Source organism: Aquarana catesbeiana, linkage group LG10, assembly GCF_042186555.1.
Source record: "Aquarana catesbeiana isolate 2022-GZ linkage group LG10, ASM4218655v1, whole genome shotgun sequence".
Taxonomy (NCBI): Eukaryota; Metazoa; Chordata; class Amphibia; order Anura; family Ranidae; genus Aquarana; species Aquarana catesbeiana.
Window position 1 is genome coordinate 124,459,807 of NC_133333.1, and position 21,778 is coordinate 124,481,584.

General features: G+C 43.3%; 1 protein-coding gene across 1 annotated transcript in view; it reads left to right on the top strand.

Moving 5' to 3' along the window:
- The window catches only part of ARHGEF12 (Rho guanine nucleotide exchange factor 12), a 441,882-nt gene that overhangs the window by 277,896 nt on the left and 142,208 nt on the right, over window positions 1-21,778 (top strand). The window contains exons 22-25 of the mRNA XM_073602566.1: window positions 3,491-3,691; window positions 3,775-3,907; window positions 16,061-16,096; window positions 17,336-17,490. Coding sequence (XP_073458667.1) covers window positions 3,491-3,691; window positions 3,775-3,907; window positions 16,061-16,096; window positions 17,336-17,490 — 525 coding nt within the window. The remainder of the gene's footprint in view (window positions 1-3,490; window positions 3,692-3,774; window positions 3,908-16,060; window positions 16,097-17,335; window positions 17,491-21,778) is intronic.

A 21,778-nucleotide genomic window follows, 5' to 3' on the forward strand; every position in this document is an offset into this window, starting at 1 on the left:
GAGACTAAACCCGTTTTGGCTAACCATCCTCCCTGGATTGGACGATCTCCAGCGCGAGTGGGAGCACTTCTTCCGCACGAACGATGGCACTGCTCTGACTGGGTCCACATGGGAGGCTTTTAAGGTACACGCTCGCATGATTCTCTCCACACGTATTAACCGGCACAAGATCACATCCAGGCATCTTGTGCGTCAGGCGGAGGAACACCTCCAAACTCTAGAGCAGGCTTTCCAAAACAACCCCTCGGCTATGAATGCCTCTCAGGTGCACAAACAGTCCAAACTCACAAACCAGCTACACTTTGAAAAGGCCAAACAAGGCATCTTCTTCAACAAGCAACGTGTTTACGAACACGGAGAGAGAGCTGGTAGGCTCCTTGCTTATATGGCACATCTTGAACACAAAACCCCAGTGGTAGTTTCTCTTCAGTCGGCCTCCGGGGCCACAATTACTGACCCCGATCAGGTCGCCGAGGAGTTTAGGTCTTTTTACTCAAAGGTATACACATCCACTTCCCACCGTACCCAAGCTGAGCTGATGGAATTCCTACAAACCATAGACTTCCCTACACTCTCGCCACCACAAATTGCCCAGCTGGAAGCACCCATAACCGTTGAATGCATTACAGAAGCTTTGTCCCTTCTTCCTACATCCAAAGCCCCTGGCTCCGACGGACTACCCCTTGAGTTTTACAAGCAATTTGCTGACACCCTGATTCCTAGACTAAGTAAACTATACAATCATATATTTGATACCAACACCCTTCCAAAATCCATGAATGAAGCCCTCATAGTCCTTATTCCCAAACCAGGAAAAGACCCCTCACTCCCTGAATCATATAGGCCCATATCCCTTCTCCAACTTGATGTCAAAATTCTTGCTAAAATCCTAGCCCTACGTCTCAACAAGGTTATTTCCAGCCTAATACACCCCGACCAGACAGGCTTTATGCCGGATAAGAACACAGCCTTTAACCTCAGGCGGCTCCATATGAATCTCCAAACCCAGCACACACACATTGGCAGTAGAGCAGTGGTCAGTCTCGACGCTGCTAAAGCGTTCGACTCAGTAGAGTGGAACTATCTGTGGGAATGCCTCACAAGATTTGGCTTCGGCCCAAAGTTTATAAAATGGCTTCAGCTACTTTACTATGCTCCCACAGCACGTATTCAGGTGAATGGCAGAATATCCCCCTCCTTTCCATTATCGCGCGGTACGAGACAGGGCTGTCCTATCTCACCCATGCTATATGCCCTGGCAGTCGAACCCCTTGCGATAACACTTAGGTCCCATCCAAATATCAAGGGTCTTCGCATCGGTGACTTAACTGAGGTGATAAGTCTCTATGCTGATGATATGCTTTTATACCTAGCCGACACCGGTCCCTCACTTCAGGCAGCTCTGCAGGTAATCACAACATTTGGCACATATTCTGGGCTCCAGATAAACTGGGCTAAATCTCAAATCCTCCCTCTAGACCTGGGTGCCCCTACGTCCGAACTGGCCGCCCTCCCACTAGTTAGAGCAAGCGTTATTAAATACTTAGGCATACACATATCCCGCTCTATCACCGATTATATAGTACTCAATATTGAACCACTATTCTGCATTCTTAAACTCAAAACGCAGGTATGGTCCAGGCTCCCCCTTGGGGTCATGGGTCGCATTAATCTCGTAAAAATGATTCTCCTCCCTAAATTACTTTATATATTCTGGCAGTCCCCAGTCCACCTCCCCCAACGCATATTTAAAGCAATGGAGTCTATCCTCAATACTTTTGTATGGGGACCCTCCCGCCACAAATTGTCATGGAAAGTCTTGAAGTGTCCAACTGACCTAGGAGGCACTGCACTCCCCGATCTATACATTTACTACATAGCAGCTCAACTGTCCCACTTTTTTCACATCAATCACTCAGATAACGTCCGATATACCCAAATGGTATGCCCACAGTCCTCTGGCAAGATCTCACACCCTTTTCAAATTCTCTTCTGCGACCCTCGCGACTCAACTCACACCAACACTGGGGGACCAATGCTAGCACATCATAGTAAGGTCTGGCATGCAGCCATGCGCATTGGTCAAGCACCCTCTCCGCATTCCCACACCCCCTTATGGGATAATCCTAACCTCCCTGAACTCACCTCTCTTCCCGACCGCAAACTTTGGGTTTCCAAGGGCATCATATATCTAGCACAAGTTGTAGCTCATGGAATGGTCAAACCCTTCCAAGCACTTAAAGATGAATTTGCCTTACCAAATCGCATGCTCTTTCGTTACTTCCAAATCCGACATGGGCTCAACACGCAGTTCGGCAGCCTCATCCCAGTCCTCGAGATCCCGCTTCCAGTGGATATAATTATGGGAAGGGACTCCAAAAAATTGATTTCCCAATTCTATACCTATCTTATGAGACCTGTTGCTGATGCGGTTGCTCACCAGCTAAAGCTGCGCTGGGAATCAGACCTGGGCGGCCTGACGGATGAGGACTGGGAGGAGGCCCTTGCCAATTGCAAAGCAGTCTCTCCTAAACTTTCTGATCGTCTCTCCCATCTATATATGCTCCATAGATCATACTTAACCCCCAGCCGCATATCTAAATACAAACACGATCACAACCCAAACTGCCCGAACTGTGGACATTGCACAGCTCCCTTCTTTCATCTAATGTGGTCCTGTCCCTCCATGCGCGGGTTCTGGACTCAAGTGGTACAGTTCCTACACGACCGCATGGGATCTCCAATAACCTTATGCCCCCGCCAATGTTTGTTAGGACTCCTTTCGCTCTCTGAAAGTGAAAAATACTTAAATACTCTGCTACAAGAAACGTTATTCCTAGCCAGACTACAGATTGCCAAAACATGGCTAAGGGGGACCCCCCCCACCCTACAACAGTGGATCAGAGCAGTCAATGCTACTTTACCGTATAAAAAGATAATATATATACATAGGGGCTGCCCAGACAAATTTTACAAAATCTGGGATAGATGGATTGAGGACACCTCGACCAGCGTATAAGCTGCTTGGGTTGCTCCCTCCTACCTTTCATCTGGCTCCCTCACTTTTGGACATATCCTACTAAATAACAGGCTACACCAGTCTGTGTAAATTTGACACCTTACATAACCGGCTAACCGCCTAAGTACATTGAAAGTATTATATAATCTTTAATGTTTTGTATGCAATACATGTCATTTGGACTGATCCGTTAATGTAGTGCATGTTGCACTAAACATATCCGTATCTTACTGTATCCTTTCTTATATGCTCAATAAAAGTTACTTTTGATTAAAATAAAAAAAAAGGCAAAGCATTGCAGATAAACATTTAGTATTTGATTTTTTTCCCTGTGCTTTTAGCTGCAATTTCTAGAGTTAGTGACAGGATTTCTTTTTGTCAACTGCACTCTATAATGTTATGATTAATGACTGTACTGTATGTGAGGATGCAGTATCCAGCTATAATTTAAACATTTAACATTTGCTGCAGTTTCCAGGGCTATGCAAATGCAAAAGCACCCCAAGCACTTATCAACATCCTCATCCAGCAGTCCTGAGCCTGCAGAAAGCAGGTTGCGAACCAGTGGAGGCTCTATGGATGGACCTGATGGGTCTTTGAACCTGTTTTCTCCACCACCTAGTACTGGTCAAGGTTACAACTCGCCTGATGGTAGCCGGGAACAGGAGGGAGGTAGGAGGATCCCTCTTCTATATTTTGCTATTTCTTTACTAGAGTCTCTGTTGCTCACATGTTATGTACTGCATCTGTTTTAGGTCCAAAAGTTGCTACAGAAGGAGTTTATTCCACTGATCCTTGTGACGGAAGTTCCAGAACATCTGGCTCTCTCTTTGACTTTCCTTCCTCTCCACTGGATCTTTTACAGGAAGAGAATAAAGACACGGATCGGTGAGAGTGGATGCTGGTTTGCAGTAGTTGACTGACTCTTTACTACTTGACTACCATTTTCAATGTTTTATCTGTTTTTATAGCCAGATTCAAATTTCTCCTTTCTACTACTATCTCTCAATACAAGTCCTCCTTTGACAAACCTTTATATATTGCAATACTTTTTTTATAATCACATCACTACTTCAAGTGTTTATCCACGGTACAGTATAGTACTGAAGCACCACATGGTAATATAATATAAATCATCATTGGCTGATACCAACTGTATACTTTATTGGGTTATACTTTAGGACATACATGTTGTATGCATACAACAGCATTAAGATAATACAGTGTGTTTCAAAAAGAATGACCTGATTTCAAATAGTTATATTTTATAATGAAAATGTGTTAGTTACATCATAAATTACAAACCATTAAGTAAGTCCTCAAGTTTCACTGACCGTGTTATACATGCTCTGTGTCCTCCACCTTCTGCATGGATAACATCAGGACGATTGCTGGATTCATCCCAAACGCATCTGAGATTGTCTTCTTCCACAGAGGTTACTGCAGCCTTGGTTCTGTTTTTGAGCTCATCCAAGTCTGCGGGTAATGTAACTTAACACGTTGTTTTACAGCTCCCCACAAGAAAAGGTCACAAGGTGGAAGGTCTGAAGCTCTTGGGGGGCCAAGAGTGTAATGCCAAGTTTTGGGGTTTCGTGTGACTTATCCACTGTTGAGGCAATGATTTATTTAGAAACCAACAAACTTTGTTGTTCTAATGTGACGGTGCTCCATCTTGCTGAAAAATGAAATCTTCAGAGTCTTCATTAAGTTGTGGGAAAATCCAGTCCTTCAGCATTTCAAGATGGAAATGTCCCGTAACAGGGTTTCCCTCAAAAAAAGAAAGGGCCATAAATCTTTGTAAACTAAACTGCACAAAACTGATTGATTGATGGTGAATCTCACTCATGCTGTAGTTAATGTGCTTCTCAAGTCCCCATATGTGAACAGTGTGATGCAAAACGTTAACACTTAGATAAAACCTTGCTTCATCACTAAAAATCAACTGCAGAAATAATCTGTCATCCTCCATATCATCTAAGAGCATATGACAGAAAATGAAAAGTTTTCTTCTGTCACTTACGCAAAGAGCTTGCACCAGTTGCAATCCATATGGCCTCAAAAGCAACACGCCAGTCGTATAAAGAGATAGCAAGTTGTCTGCTAGTACCTGAGGGGACTAGTGCAAGCTTCACTGAAAAGTCTCTTGAATTCGTTGCACATTTTCCTCTGAAGTGAGTGGTCACCCTGGACTCTTCCCCTTACATAAACACCGCAGTTCTTCAAATGTTGTTAGCCACTTGTGGATCAATCCCAAAACACTGTCGAAAGGCACGTTGCTGCACTGTTATTACGGACTTAGTCTCGCTAAATTGGAGAACATTAAGTGCTCTCTGTTGCATAGACGACTGAGGTTAGCGTCTATTTGAGCTCTAGTAGTGGTATCTACTGTCCATCATTTGGAACTCTAGGCCATGCCCATTCAAGTAGTACAGGTTTCATATATTGGCGGAGAGTGGTTGCACAGATATGAGGTTTTAAAATCGGGTCATTCTTTTTGAAAAAAAATAACAAATGAGAAATAAAAGCAGAAAAACCATGTATATTCCACAATATAAAAAATACTTGAAAACTTTGATAGTGTTCACTGTAAACACACAAAACCATTTTAAGAGCTGAAAATGTGCTTAAAAAATTACACTGCTCCTGAAGAAAAGACAGAATTGAGAAGGGTTAAAACTATTGCCAGCTTTTTACTGCTTCATGCTAGAAAAAAAGGTATGCTATCCCTTTAAATAATAAAATTCATAACAAAGTGCAAAAAAACAACTAAAAAACATGAATCAATACTATCCTATGAAATCACTGATGTGTGCAAAAGAATGTGTAAACAGCTAGATAAACTAACATTCACACTCAACCAATGTGTACAATGTGCAAATTATACATGTAATAGGAAAGTTCCATTATATAAGAAAATTTTATTGGTGCAATATTTCTTAGTAAACATAAAGTCCATCAAAAGCAATCTCTATTGTAATGAAAAATATATATGTGATAAAGGTGAATAAAGTGCTCGTTGCTGAAAAACTTCAGATGATCAGTGCTTATAAGCGCTCAATAAGAAAAAGGGGCCTCTTAGCAAACGATATTGATCTTGAGTTACAGAGATCAGAAAAGGCTTACACTCTTTTTTTCCCAGGTTTATTGGAATTACCAGCAGCAGACTTCTGAGGGTAAGCTCTCACCAGCGGACAGCAAAGACCAGCTTTTGGAAGTAGAAAAAACACACTCCGCACAGGCATACAGTTGCGCTCATAAGTTTACATACCCTGGTAGAATTTTTGATTTCTTGGCCATTTTTCAGAGAATATGAATGATGACACAAAAACTTTTCCTTCACTCATGGTTAGTGTTTGGCTGAATCCATTTATTATCAATCAACTGTTTACTCTTTTTAATTCATAATGGCAACAGAAACTAGCCGAATTACCCTGATCAAAAGTTTGCATACCCCAGTTCTTAATACCGTGTATTGCCCCCTTTAACATCAATGACAGCTTGAAGTCTTTTGTGGTATTTGTGGATGAGGCTTCTCAGATGGTAAAGCTGCCCATTTCTCTTGGCAAAAAGCCTCCAGTTCCTGTAAATTCTTGGGCCGTCTTGCATGAACTGTATGTTTGAGATATCCCGAAAGGTGGCTCAATGATATTGGGGTCAGGAGACTGAGATGGCCACTCCAGAACCTTCACTTTATTCTGCTGTAGCCAATGACAGGTCGACCTGGCCTTGTGTTTTGGATCATTGTCATGTTGGAATGTCCAAGTACTTCCTATGCGCAGCTTCCTGGCTGATGAATGCAAATTATCCTCCAGTATTTTTTGTTTCAATGGTTTTTATTACAAGATTAATCAACATACAGACGTTCAAATAGTTGTCATAAAATCACAACAAGGATGCAAAATCCAATAAAATTTGTGTTCCTGACTAAAATATCATTGAAATATAGCAAACAAGGATATAGCATAGTTGGGAAGTTTTTACTGTCTCCTATTGGCATCCTACCAAAATTTTGCAACACGGCATTACATAACTGGTAACAGGAATATTTAAAGGAAAAAAGAGGAGAAAAGAAGAAGAAAAAAGAAAACAAAATTTAAAAAAGGGGGGGAGGGGAAGAATCAGGAAAGAGTAGAGTTGGGTGAGTCCCTTCACTCCGGGTCTCCCCCCACAAACCTGTCACGCTCCCAAGGAGCCTGGAGATAAGCGATCCAGGGGTTCCACACCTTTTCAAACCTAGTTTGCCTATCCGACGGATGCTAGTCAGTTTTTCATTGATCATGATCCATGAGATCTTGTGTTTCACCAGGGCAATATTTTTTACAGGCGATTTCCGTGCACGTGCAATGGTTATTTTGGCCGCTAGGAGAATGAAAGATATGACAGTGCGCGGATGTCTGGGGATCTCCTCCGGAATATCATTAAACAACCCTGTTTTAGCCCTACTAGGTATATTTTGTCCGGTCACGGAGTAGACTAGGTTAAACATTCTAATCCAGAATCGTCGGACCTTCGGGTAGGACCACCAGACATGGTACATATCTCTCTCCTGTCCGCATCCCTGAAAGCACAGGGAAGAGGTAACAGGGTATATTTTTGCTTGCTTTGTAGGAACAAGGTACCAGTGTGATAATACTTTATAATTCGCCTCCACCAATGAGGTGTTGAGCATTCCTTTGTGCACCATGGTCGACCATTTCGTCCACACCACCTCCTCAATTATCTCCCCTAGGTCCGCCTCCTATGCTGTTTGGTAGGAGGGTTTGGTACCCTGATTGAACATGTTGTATAATTCCGTGATCCCTCCCCATGTTTCCGTCCCTTTCACACAACTGTTCTCAAAGATGGTCACCTGTTCTCAAAGATGGTCCTTGTAGTGATATCTACCCCCTCTCTCTGTAAGGTTTGTAAGAAGTGTATTATTTGGTAGAGACGAAATGTCTCTCTGGGGGGCATTTCTAAGGTTTCCTTAAAGTAATTGGGCTTTCTTACCCCCCTTATGATCTATAAAATGAGCGATTCTGTTTAGCCTCTTGTTGACCCACCAGGTGAATAGGGCAATTTGTTGGCCCGGGATGAAATGAGGATTGTTAAATAGTGGAGCCACTAGCGAGTGGAGTGATTTTAAGGGGTACTGCTTACATGCTGTGTCCCACAAACGCAGGAAGTGGGACAAAGTTGGGCTCAGCACCGTCCGCCGTTCTTTCGCAGGGAGCCACATAAGGAGATCTAGGGGGATGGTGAGGCTGGCTTGTGACTCCAAGTGGACCCAGTCAGGTCTATATCGTACATTAAAAATTTGATATAATTGTACCAATTGTGCCGCTCTATAATATCGTAGGAAATGCGGAACTCTGAGTCCACCTCTCCATTTAGACCTATACAGTGTGGAGCGGGATACCCGGCAGCCCTCTTTGTTTCATATAAATTTGTAGATCAGGGTTTTTAACTTCCAGAAGAAAATAGAAGGAATTGGAATTGGAAGGGATCTAAAATAGTAAAGTATGCGAGGGAGAACTGTCATTTTAACGGCCGCTATTCTACCCATCCAAGAAATATCATGTGTTTTCAGGTCACGCTAGTTTGTCTGATACAATGTAACAATGTCAGAGGTCAGTTTGACTCCGAGATACGGGAGCACCTGCGTACACCATTTGAATGAAAAGAATGGTCGTATAGAGTCTAAAACTGTTTCCGGGATGTTAATATTTAGAGCCTCCGATATCAATTGGTTTACCTTCAGTTCAGAAATAGTTCCAAAGTCGAACATTAAGGCAAATAAATTGGGTAAGGTCGTCAAAGGATCCGATATGAATAGCAACATATCATCGGCAAATAGGCCACATTTGTGCATTTTACCGCCACTTTCGATACCGTGAATATTGGGATTGGATCGGATAGCTATTGCCAATGTCTCAATAGCTATCATAAAGAGGAGAGGTGACAGAGGACAACCTTGTCTGGTTCCTCTCCTGATTTGTAAAGGGGCCTATGTACAACCAAACACAATATTATTAGCCGATGGATTGGAGTATAAAGCACTCATTGGATTAAGAAAATTCGGTCCACAGTTCCATTTCCGCAATATGTGGAACAGAAAAGGCCAGGATATGGTGTCAAAGGCCTTATGAAGGTCCAGTGACAATAGCATTCCCCGTCGATTGTCCCCACCGTCCCAGTTTGAAAGTATCATGGAGACCAGGTCTATGGCCGTTCTAATCTGATCTGCGGCCTGTCTACCGTGAACAAATCCAACCTGGTCAATGTGGATGTATTGTGTTAAAAATGTATTGAATCTGTTCGCGTATATTTTGGTCAGGAGTTTTAGGTCGTTATTGATCAAGGATATTGGGCGACAATTGGCCACGTCAGTATGATCCTTGTCCGGTTTCGGTATCAAACATATGTTAGCTTTGTTAGAGTCAGCTTCAAGGGTTGCACCGTCTATTATTGCCCTAAAGAACTATAGAACATGGGGGACTAACTGAGTGGCAAATTTCTGATAATATGCTGCAGAGAAGCCATCTGGACCTGGGGTTTTAGAGGTCTTGGCCTGTTTAATTACCGTCACCACCTCTTCTGCTGTGATTTCCCCCTCCAAAATCTCCCGGTGAGAGGTCGAGAGGGAAGGGAGGGTGCGATCCTCAATAAAACCATGTATGGCTCCCGTGGACGCAAGCTCCTGTGTTTCTCCAGTATTTTTTGATAACATACTGCATTCACCTTGCCATCAATTTTGACCAAATTTCCTGTGCCTTTGTAGCTCACACATCCCCAAAACATCAGCGAACCACTTGAAACAGCCACACCACATGTTTTCAGAGAGTCCTGTATTTCACCTGAAGCTATTTTTGGGTTTTTCTTTGCATCCCAAACAATTTTCCTGGTAGCTGTGGCTGAAATTTCAGTTGGTCTACCTGACCGTGGTTTGGTTTCAACAGAACCCCTCATTTTCCACTTCTTGATTAGAGTTTGAACACTGCTGATTGACATTCTCAATTCCTTGGATATCTTTTTATATCCCATTCCTGTTTTATACAGTTCAACTACCTTTTCCCGCATATCCTTTGACAATTCTTTTGCTTTCCCCATGACTCAGAATCCAGAAATGTCAGTGCAGCACTGGATGAAAGATGCAAGGGTCTGTCAGGAGTCCAGAAACTCATTGACCTTTTATACACACACACACACACTAATTGTAAACAAACAGATCACAGGTGAGGATGGTTACCTTTTAAAGTGGATGTAAACCCACTGTCATTGTTTCTAATTTAGTAACATAGGGCATATCTAGAAGAATATACATGTCTCCTGCATGTATCCTTACCTGTCATAATTCACCCCTGTAGCTTAGCGGAGCCCCGCAATATTCCCGAATATGTGGGCGGATGTGCTGTCCAGTGCTCGGTGGGTGGAGTCGTGACGTCAGGACTCCTCCGCCCATCACAACACTCCCCTGGCCAGCCAGCATTGCGAGGACAAGCCTCACGCCAGGGGAGACTAAATTGCATGCACAGGATTGGCAGAGCGCGTTCTGTGAAGAAGCAGAGTGCGCTCATGGCCCTATGTCACTCCTGCGCATGTTCACATACTCTGCAGTCTACATAGGACGAAAGGAGGGGGGATGGTAATTACACATAATGCCTCTCTAAGGCTCCTGCATGAGATATGTAAATCACCTGTCACTCACAGCACGGGGAAGAACTGACATATTTCTCTGTCCGTTTTTATCTCACTGAAAAAAGATAAGAGGATTGCTCAGAGCTGGATTAATTCTTTGTGACAAGACTGGGCACAGTTCACATGAAATCCTATACTGTACAAGTTACAAGCCTTTTTAAAAAAAAATGGATTTTTAATACAGCTTACCTGTAAAATCCTTTTCTTGGAGTACATCACGGGACACAGAGCACCATAATAATGACTATTTGGGTTATACGCTACCTTTAGGTGATTGGACACTTGCAACCAATAGTAAGACGGTTCCTCCCATATAACCCCTTATACACAGGAAGTACCCTAGTTTTGCAGCAAGCAATGACGATCCCAGAAAAGAGGGGAGGGACCTCTGTGTCCCATGATGTACTCAAGAAAAGGATTTTATAGGTAAGCTTTATTAAAAATCCATTTTTCTTTATTGTACATCACGGGACACAGAGCACCATAATAATGACTATTTGGGATGTCCTAAATCAATGCACCTGAGGGGGGGGGGGGGGACACACTATCCCTAAGCCCCAATGGGGCCTGAGACTATAAAGCTGCCTGCAACACGCTGTGGCCAAAAACAGTCTCTTTTTGAGATCTAACATCCACCTGGTAAAACTTGGTGAACGTATGAACTGAAGACCAAGCGGCCGCTTTGCAAACCTGAGCCATAGACACTTGTTGGCGTACTGCCCATGATGCACTAATCCCTCTAGTGGAGTGTGCTTTTAAATCCCAAGGTGGAACCTTGCGCCTTAATCCATACACCTGGATAATAGTCTGGCAAATCCACCTAGATATAGTTGAACTTGTTGCCGGCTGTCCTTTCCTAGGACCCTCCGGTAGGACAAAAAGGCAGTCAGTCTTCCGAAAAGAGGCTGACATCTTTAAGTAAACCTTTATCACCCTCACCACATCAAGCGAGTGAAGCAACCTTTCCTCCCTAGTTTTAGGGTTTGGAAAAAAGGAAGGTAAAATGATATCCTGATTCAAATGAAAACCGGAAACCTCCTTTGGTAAAAAATCCGGATGAGGGCGCATGACCAATCTGTCCTGATGAAGAATCAAAAAAGGTTCCTTGCAAGTAAGGGCGGCCAATTCTGACACCCTTCTAGCCGATGTTATAGCCACCAAAAAAAACAATTTCCTGGCCAATAGGACAAAATGAATATGCCTAATAGGTTCAAACAGTTGATTCTGTAAGGCTGACAGAACCAAATTTAGGTCCCAGGGGCATAAAGGCAGTTTAACCGGCGGCCTCAGGTGCGTTACTCCTTTGACAAAAGTTCATACCAAAGAATGGGATGCAATTGGTCTTTGGAAAAAAAATAAGGCCTAAATCTGTCCTTTAATTGTCCCCAAAGCCAGCTTCAGGTCTACTCCCGCTTGAAGAAAAGCAAGAACTCTCACAATCGTATACTTACGAGGGTTCCACTTCCTTGCCTCACACCAGGAAATGTATGACTTCCAGACTCTATAGTAAATGGTTCTAGAAACTGACTTTCTAGCATTTATCAGTGTAGACAAGACTGAACCTGTAATACCACGGTCCTTTAATACTCTGGTCTCAATAGCCATGCCATCAAATTTAGCAACCATAAAAAAGGACGGAATATGGGTCCTTGAGACAACAGGTCTGGACGGCACGGAAGGGCCAATGGGTCCCCCACTGCCAACTTCACAACCTCCGAGTACCAGGATCTCCGGGGCCACGCTGGGGCTACCAGGATCACTGGCTTTCGCTCCTCCTGTATTCTGCGTAGTAAGTGCAGCAGAATTTGAATCGGAGGGAAAGTATATATCAGAGAATACTGATCCCAAGGAACTAATGCGTCTGTCCCGACAGCAAACGGATCCTTGGTTCTGGATACAAACCTGTCCAGTTTGTTATTGAATCTGGATGCCAGCAGATCCACATCTGGGGTCCCCCAGTGTTGGCAGATCTGTAGAAAAACTTCGGGATGCAGGGACCATTCCCCTGGCAACAATTTTTGACGACTTAGGAAGTCTGCCTGCCAATTATCCACCCCTGGTATAAACACTGCCGAAAGAAGCGGCACATGCTTTTCTGCCCAAGTCAATATGTGATTTACTTCTCTTTGGGCTGCCCGGCTTCTGGTACCTCCCTCATGGTTGATATATGCCACTGCCGTGGAGTTGTCGGACTGGACTCAGACAGGAAGACCCCGCAACCTGGATGTCCAGAAGTGTAGAGCCAGATGAGCTGCCCGAATCTTCAATAGATTGATGGGCAAGGTCCTTTCTGCCTGGGACCATACTCCCTGGACAGACGCCTCCTCCAGGACTGCTCCCCAGCCGAGGCGACTGGCTCTGTAGTTACCACTCTCCAGGCCGCTGGTGGAAAAGATTTTCTATTTCTCATATGGAATTGCGTTGAAGGATGACACCATCTTGCCCAGCAACCTCATGCACAGCCGAATAGAAGGTCTTGGTTCTTTTTTCACCCTCTGGACGAGTTCCACTATGGAAATGACTTTTAAGGGGGGTAGAAACACCCTTTCTTGGGCGGTGTCCAAGACCAGACCCAGGTATACCAAGACTTGAGTCGGACAAAGGGCTGACTTGTCCACATTTAGAATCCAATCTAGGCGTTGTAAAACCCGCACTGTTCTTGACATGTTTTGGATCAGGATGGGGCAAGAGCAATCCCTCAGGAGAAGATCGTCCAGATATCCTACCACGGAGATTTTCTGGGACCTTAGGGATGCCAACACCGGGGCCAAAATCTTTGTGAAAACCCTGGGGGCCATGGCTAGACCGAATGGCAGTGCCACAAATTGAAAATGACGGCCCTCTACTGCGAAACGCAGAAAACCTTTGATGTGGACCGAAGATCGGTACATGAAGGTATGCGTCCTTGATATGTATGGACGATAAATAATCTCCTTTTCTCAGAGATTTTATTATTGAACTAGCCGACTCCATACGGAAGGACTGGACGTTTACAAAGCGGTTGAGAGCCTTGAGGTCCAAAATGGGCCTTACTTCCCCATTTGGTTTCAGCACGGTGAAAAGGTTTGAGTAAAACCCCTTGAATCTTTCTTCGTGCGGAACCTGGACAATCACCCCCTGCTTCTGCAGATGCTGCAAAGCTAGGAACAGGCATTTCTTTTTCTCTGGATCCGACGGAACCCTTGAGTACAGAAAATGGTTTGGAGGATTTCCCGGAACTCTATTCTGTAACCCTGTGTTACAGTGGAAATGACCCATCTGTCTTGGACCAGTTCTTCCCAGGCATCCAAAAACTGCCGAAGCCTGCCCCCCACCCGTGAGAGCGGAGGTGCCCCTTCACAAGGTTGGCTTGGAGTTGGACTTGGCTGGCTTTTGGGTCCAGGGCTTCCTCGGACCCTGAGGTTTTTTAAACCCAGATGGCTGAGGCCGTCGATACCGCTTAGGGGAAGAAGCACTAGGCCCTGGAGCATTGGGAATTTTAAAAGAGGGTTGCTTACTTCTCCATTTAGTAGGGAGTAAGGCACTCTTTCCTCCTGAGATCTTTTGGATATATTCATCCAGATCCTCGCCAAACAAGCGTTCTCCATGAAATGGAAAAGCTGCGAGTAGCCTTTTTGCATGGCGTCTCAGCAGACCAGTTCTTTAGCCACAAGACCCTGCACATATGTATTGACAACAATGCAAAACGAGACATCTGCTGGATTGAGTCTTTCGATGCGTCCACTGCAAAACATAAAGCATGAGGAAGCTCCGACAATTCCTCAGTAGGTTCCTCCTGGCAAGGTAGGTTTTTTATCAACCTTTTAAAGCGGTCTTTTAGGGATTGGCCAATCCCAATAGCTGCAACTGCTGGCTGAACTGCTGCACCAGCCACCGCAAAAGAGGCTTTTAATAAGGACTCTAGCTTTTTATCGGCCGGATCCTTAAATACCTGGGCATTATCCACTGGACAGGTTAAACGCTTATTAACTGAAGAAATGGCAGCGTCCACCAAAGGTGTATCCCATTTCTTCCTGAACTTTTCCTCCATAGGATATAAGGTAGAAAACCCTTTTGGAGGTAAGTATATCCTGTCAGGATGATCCCAGTCTGCGTAAATCACCTGCTCCAATAATGGATGCAAAGGGAACGCTTGGGAACCTTGCTGAGCTCGCAAGGATCCCAAAGTATAACAGGAGAGTCCAGACTCCTGAACCGGGGGTAACTTAAACCCAACTTGTACCATCTCAGTCAGGGATTGGATAAACAATTTTTGGGAATGGGAGGCTGAAATTGGCTCCTCTGAACCAGTCCTCAGCTGAGGATTCTTCAGCCTCTCCTTTCTCCCGGTCTTTTAGCGTATAACCCAAATAGTCATTACTATGGTGCTCTGTGTCCCGTGATGTACGATAAAGAAATTGGGGTTTACATCCACTTTAATAGCCATTCAAACACCTTTGTGTCAACTTGTGTGCATATTATCAGGCCAAAATCACTAGGGTATGTAAACTTTTGATCAGGGTAATTTGGCTAGTTTCTGTTATGATTTAATGTAAAAAGAGTAAACACAGTTGATTGGTAATAAATGGCTTCAGCCAAACACTAACCATGAGTGAAAGAAAAGTTTTTGTGTTACCATTCGTATTCTCTGAAAAATGGCCAATAAATCATAAATTCTGCCAGGGTATGTAAACTTATGAGCACAACTGTATATGAAATATAGACAGGGAGAAGCTTCATAGTGCAATACAGTCTGAATGTTTTTATTGATAAAAAAGTTGCACTTTTTGCATTTGCTTGCAAATGTTAGTTTATCCAATTGCTTACACATTCTTTGCATACATTAGGGATTTCATATGATAGTATTAAATCATGGTTTTTAGTTGTTTTTCTTGCACTTTGTTATGAATTGTATTATTTAAAGTGACAGTGCACCTTTTTTCTAGCACAATTCATCTGGCATCTGTGTCCAGGGTTACTTGGGCTGCAGCCATCCAGTATTTACTGTATCTACTTTGGGATGTTGTTTGGCCTTTTTACTGCTTGCATTGGCCCCTTTAGGGAGATTTTCTCTTACTGCCTGTCCTGGTAAAACCCTACGACGATGTACTGAGAGTTACTGGGATAGGAAAGAAGGGAAAATCTCCTCTCTGTGCTGTTCCCCAAAAAAATACCTCTTTCCTGTTTGTATCTCTTCTTGCGTTAACAATGATGGAGCAAAATCTCCCCAAAGCAGACAAAGTAATGTAACCTTGACTGGAGGTTCTAACCCTCTCTCAGTTCTGTCCTGAAAAAAAAATAAAAATTGATTGGATGTTGCAACATATGTTGGAACAAAGTAAAAAAGTTTAACGATGTGCTTGTAAACTCTCTTCTCATCACTAGGTTTAGTGAACTGGGCACACCGAAAGCTTCCCGAAAGTGAGTGTCTGTCAGATTCCGACATAATTGTATAATAATGAATGTCAACCTAAATTTATAGTAGTGCTGGGCGGGAGTTAAGACTCGTTCACATCAGATGCATTAATCTATGTTTATTTGCACACACCACGATGCTGCGTTGAGGTAGGTTGTGGCATGTAGTGTAAAAATACAAACATGCCACTTTGTTTCACACTGCACCACGCTCTTATAGATGATACCAGTGTCATCTTGTGACCTTTCAATACAGTTTTTATTAAAGCAGAGTTCCAATTAAAAAAAAAAAAAATTAAATCAGCAGCTACAAATACTGCAGCTGCTGACTTCGGACACTTACCTGTCCCAGGGTCCAGCTATGCAGGGGAAGCACCGCTCGTCTACCCCTCTTCTCTGAGGTGCCGGCATTGTCACTGTGGGTGCTCGGCTTCGGCTTCACAGCCGGGTACGCACTGCGCATGCGCAAGCCGTGCTGCACGCTGTGACTGGCCGGGCAATCATCTGGGACCTGTGACGTGTCCCAGATGATTGCCGAGAGGGAGGGAGGAGAGGTGATCTTCCTTCCGGTGCCAAGGGTTTCCGCACCCCCCAAAAAAATGACATGCCAAATGTGGCATGTTAGGGGGTCACCTTCCCCTAAAGCGGAAGTTCCATTTTTGAGTGGAACTCGGCTTTAAGAAGTGACCAGTGCCTTGTGTTGTAACAGTGTAGTGCACCGCTGCTACAAAATAGACACCAGCCCACTTGCTAAAACAGTCCTTTTTAGTGTGCGGGCTGGTATAGCCCTTATAGTAATTAGTTGCTTCTAGTTCTGGTACTCTAGAGTTATTTGGTCACGTTTTTCACTCCACTATATTTTTTTGGAATCTGACTGAATGCAGAAAAATTTATGCAAGTAATTTGAACCTAGTTTGTGACTTAGGCAACAGTTTTTGAGCCATGTATAGGTTCATTAGAGTGTGAGAACAATGTTCCTCCAGGCATTGTAAGAGCTTGTTATTGACCACAGACACTGTCATTGTGCAGTTGACTGCCAATTGTTACATTTCTGTGATATAACGATAAGAAAGTGTTCCTAGCCTGTAAAGTACATTTATTGTGTCACCTTTAGCAAAAAGATCTCTGGATCTTAGTGCTTAGGTCTCATATTAATATTTTCGTGTACTGAACCTACATTGATATGCAGTTTATTGTAATGTCCCTAAAAGAAGCTCGCTTAATGATCACCTCCACCCCTTGTAGGATAGAAAGTCTGACTCTTGGAGAAACTCAAAGTGAAGATGAACTGTGCGATCTGGACAGGGAGATGGATCCTCCCAGCTGGCAACAGCTTGTTAGCAGAGACATTCTACAGGGTCTAAAACCACATGAGATTAAACAGCAAGAGGTCATACATGGTAAGAAGAAATTCTAAGCAGCATGGTACACAAGAGGGGGCACACTGCAAAGTGTTGGGTATATGGGGTTAAAAGGGGTCTTTTTAAGATTGTAGCCTTGAACTTGTTTATTATGTAAATATATTTTCCTGCAGTGAGAGTTTGTAAATGCATAGCTAGGCTCTAACATCCTAAGAGAAAGGGATTGGTTTACTGTAGGCAAATAGGCTGTTCACTCTGCAAGGCAATGATTTTACCTTAACTTGGTGCATGTGGTTTGCAAAGAATACCCAACCATTGTAAAATATAAATGTTTTTGCTTGCACATGATTAAAAGATGGAGGACCGCAGAGCCACACCTCTTTCACTAAACTAAGGAAAATTCCTCTGTAAAGTGGAAATTCCCTTGCAAAGTGAACAGCTTACTTGCCTTTAGTAATTCAATTCCAAAATGTAATTCAGGACGCCACAGCATTTTTTCCACACAGCATGTCAAAACTGTAACCATTAAAACCTCTTCTAATAGGTAATCACATAATACAAATGCTTTTATCTGTGTCTGAAGCTGCCAAAACCAGGGCCGTCTTTTAATATCGACTGGATCCTGGGCCCCCTCTTCCATGCCATTTTGCTCTCTCCACATTCTTTGAGACATAGAATAAATAGCAGCTAGACTCCAAATCAGTTTACTGAATCAGATCAGGCAGCGATTGCGATTAGTTCCCAGAGGTTACAGTGTATCATTACCGCTCACTGACTGGCTGCTAGAGGTTACAGCACACATTATGGCCCACTGTTTTCTAGAGGTTACAGCACATGACTTCTGCTTGTTGATTGGTTTCTAGAGATTACTGTACATCAATACTGCTCACTGACTGATTGCTAGAGGTTACTGGACATCTATACCACTCACTAATTGGTTCCTAGAGGTTATGTCATATCCTTACCGCTCAATGATTGGTTGCAAGAGGTTTTTGCACAGCATTACTGCTCACTGATTGGTTGCTAAAGGTTACAGCACATCATCTCCTCAGTGCCTGCACACCATGGACTGGGGAGGTGAGGGCACCCATCAATAGACAGAAAACTCCTAGGAATCCTGGGATCAGTGACAATGCTGGGGGAGGGGGGGTGATCAGTGGCAATGCTGGGGGGGTTGATGGGTTCATTAATAGTGGTGGGGGGATGGGATTCGTTAGGAGGCAGTACACTGGAAAATTCTGAATTATGTAAAGCAAAGCTGGAAATCTTTGACAAGTATATAGTGGGGGATTCTACCAATGTAATGGGGAATTTACAATGACCACCAATGTGAGCGGGAATTTGCACTGACCACCATGTAATGGAGTTTTTTTATACCACCCACCAATAGAAAAGAGGGATTTTTACACTGACACCAAAGAAATAGGAGCATATACAACAACCACCAGTGTAAGGGGGAATATACAATGACCTCCATGTAAGGGGGAATTTGCACTGGCAACCATTGTCAAGTAGATTTGTACTGACCACCAATGTAAGGTGACACTTTTACACCGGCCACCAATGTTAGGGGGGATTTACACTGACCCCCAGTGTAAGGGCAATTCTGAACTTATCACCAATGTAAAGGGAAATGTACACTGATCACCAATGTTATGAAGAATTTACACTGACAATCAATGTAATGGGGGATTTTACATCAACAGACAATAAAGGGGGATTTCTACACTGGCCACCAATGTACGGGGGATTTACACTCACCACCAATATAAAGGGGGCTTATATATGGACCACCAATGTAAGGGAGGATTCGAAACTGACCACAAATGCAAGTTTGGATTTTTTTTTAACGATTACCAATATAAAGAGGAGTTTCTACACTGGCCACCAATGTAATGGGGATTTACACTGACCACTAATGTGATAGGAGCATTCACAGTAACCACCAATGTAAAGAGGGATTTACACTGACCACCAATGTAAGGGGGGCCTTCACACTAGGGGTCGACCGATATATCGGCCGGCCGATATATCGGCCGATATTTGGCGTTATTTACTTAATCGGCATCGGCCGATTGTGCTGATAAAAAAGGCCGATTGTAACTTCAGCCGTGACTTGCAAATGACTTCTGTAATAGAAGTTAATGCAAGTTGCCTTAAGTTATCTGTGAAGTTTTCTTCTCTCCTCCTCTGGGCAGCCTGCCAAGTCTGATAAGAAGATACATTGTATCTTTCAGGTTCTTTTTATCAATAGACTGAACTCCGTGGAGAAGTTCTCAGTTTAACCATTTAAAGACTAAATCTTTTCTGACACTTGTTGCTTACAAGTAAAAATCCTGTATTTTCTGCTAGAAAATCACTTAGAACCCCCAAACATTATATATATTTTTTTAGCAGAGACCCTAGGGAATAAAATGGTGATTGTTGCAATATTTTATGTCACACGGTATTTGCGCAGCGGTCTTTCAAACGCAATTTAAAAAAAAAAAAAATACAGTAATGAATTAAAAAAAAAACCTAAGCAGTAAAGTTAGCCCATTTTTTTTCGTCCAAAAGTTTTGATTACCTGTTTTTGTGTATTTAATATTTTAGTTTTTTTTTTTTTTTTTTTTTCGTTTTCTAAATTATACATACAAGTGAACTGATTGGAGGTTTGTTTTGTTTAATGTTTAAATGAAAAAAAATTTCTGTATTACTTAAGGCTGCTTTCACACTGGAGCGGGCAGGCGTTGATGGTAAAACGCTGCTAGTTTTAGCGGCGCTTTACCGTCATTTTAGAGGCGCTATTCGGCTGCTAGCGGGGCGCTTATAACCCAGCTAGCGGCCGAGGAAGGGGTTAAATGCGCCCCTGAAGCGCCGCTGCCAAAACGCTTTGCAGGCGCTTCGGCAGCGGTGCACATTCATTTCAATGGGCAGGAGTGGTGGAGGAGCGGTATTGCACCGCTCCAAAGATGCCATTTGCAGGACTTTTTTTACATCCTGCCAGCGCATCGCCTCAGTGTGAAAGCACTCGGGATATCACACTGAGACTGCAGGGGAGCCATTTTACAGGCACTTTACAGGCGCTATTTTTAGCCCAAAAGCGCCTGAAAAACGCCCCAGTGTAAAAATCTAACTGTTAGATTTTATGAGATGAAGGGAAAAAAGAAAAAAAAAAAAATCGGCCAAATATATCGGCCCAAAAAAATCGGCATCACATATCGGCCATCGGCCACCGCGATTTCTAAATATCGGCATCGGCATCGGCCAGAGAAAAACCCATATCGGTCGACCTCTACTTCACACTAGTCACTAGTGTGAATGAAAGGATTGTACACCAAGCCCCAATGTAATGAAAAGATTTACACTGACCACCAATGCAACCGAGACATTTAGCCTGCGTTCACATTTGTGTGTGTCGGGAATACATGCAAAATCCCTTTCCTGACACCACAGAAACATGCTATCCTTTATCAGATAAACAGCAGTGTTATTAATTGTTAATGACACCCTCGTGCATCGGCTGAGATGTTCATATTCACATGCACCCAAATTTAGGGTGCTGTGGCGTCATGTTATTTTGCTGCAGAACAGGCTGATGTTAGGCTTAATGACTATAGTTGTATATAGGACTTTCAAGCATGCTCTTTTACCTCCTAAGTGGACAGCATTCAGCAGAAGTGATGATAGATATGACCTTAGGGGGTCATGATATACATATGAATGCCGCCTCTATTTACATATCCATGCCATGGTCCGCAACTCTTTACATATTAATGCCACCACTATTTACATGTCAATGCAGGTTATTTTACATGTAAACACTGGGTCTGCAAGTAAGTTATCTGTACATGGCAATAGGGCAGAGCTGGGCCGCAGCAACAGAACTTTACACTGAGACACAGCACGGGACTAAAGCTTCAAGGGATAAAAAAATTTAGACTAGGATAGTTGGCAAGTATGAGGCAGCTGCTTTGGGGCCCAGGGCAGCTGCCCCTTTTGTCCTGCCTTAAAATTGGTCCTGGCCAAAACAGATCTTTTGAAGGTCTGATAGTGGCTGTACTTGACACCTTGTTGGAAATTAATGTACAAAAGGAAAACAGTTTCTTTATAATCCACAGGAAGTCTTAAACCCTCAAGTTATCCTGCCACCTTTAGGAAGATTCGACACTGGCAAACAAACTGCAGGCCAGCCCATGGTATTACCTTTCCTTTTACCATTGTGCCTTTGTTTTTTTTGCTAGTGTCCTAGACGGATGGACATCTTTATTTCAGTTTTGTTGTTGTAACAAATCACCTATGCTTTCTAGAATTTTTTCCTCTTACGTTTTTTCTTTAATCAAGACTC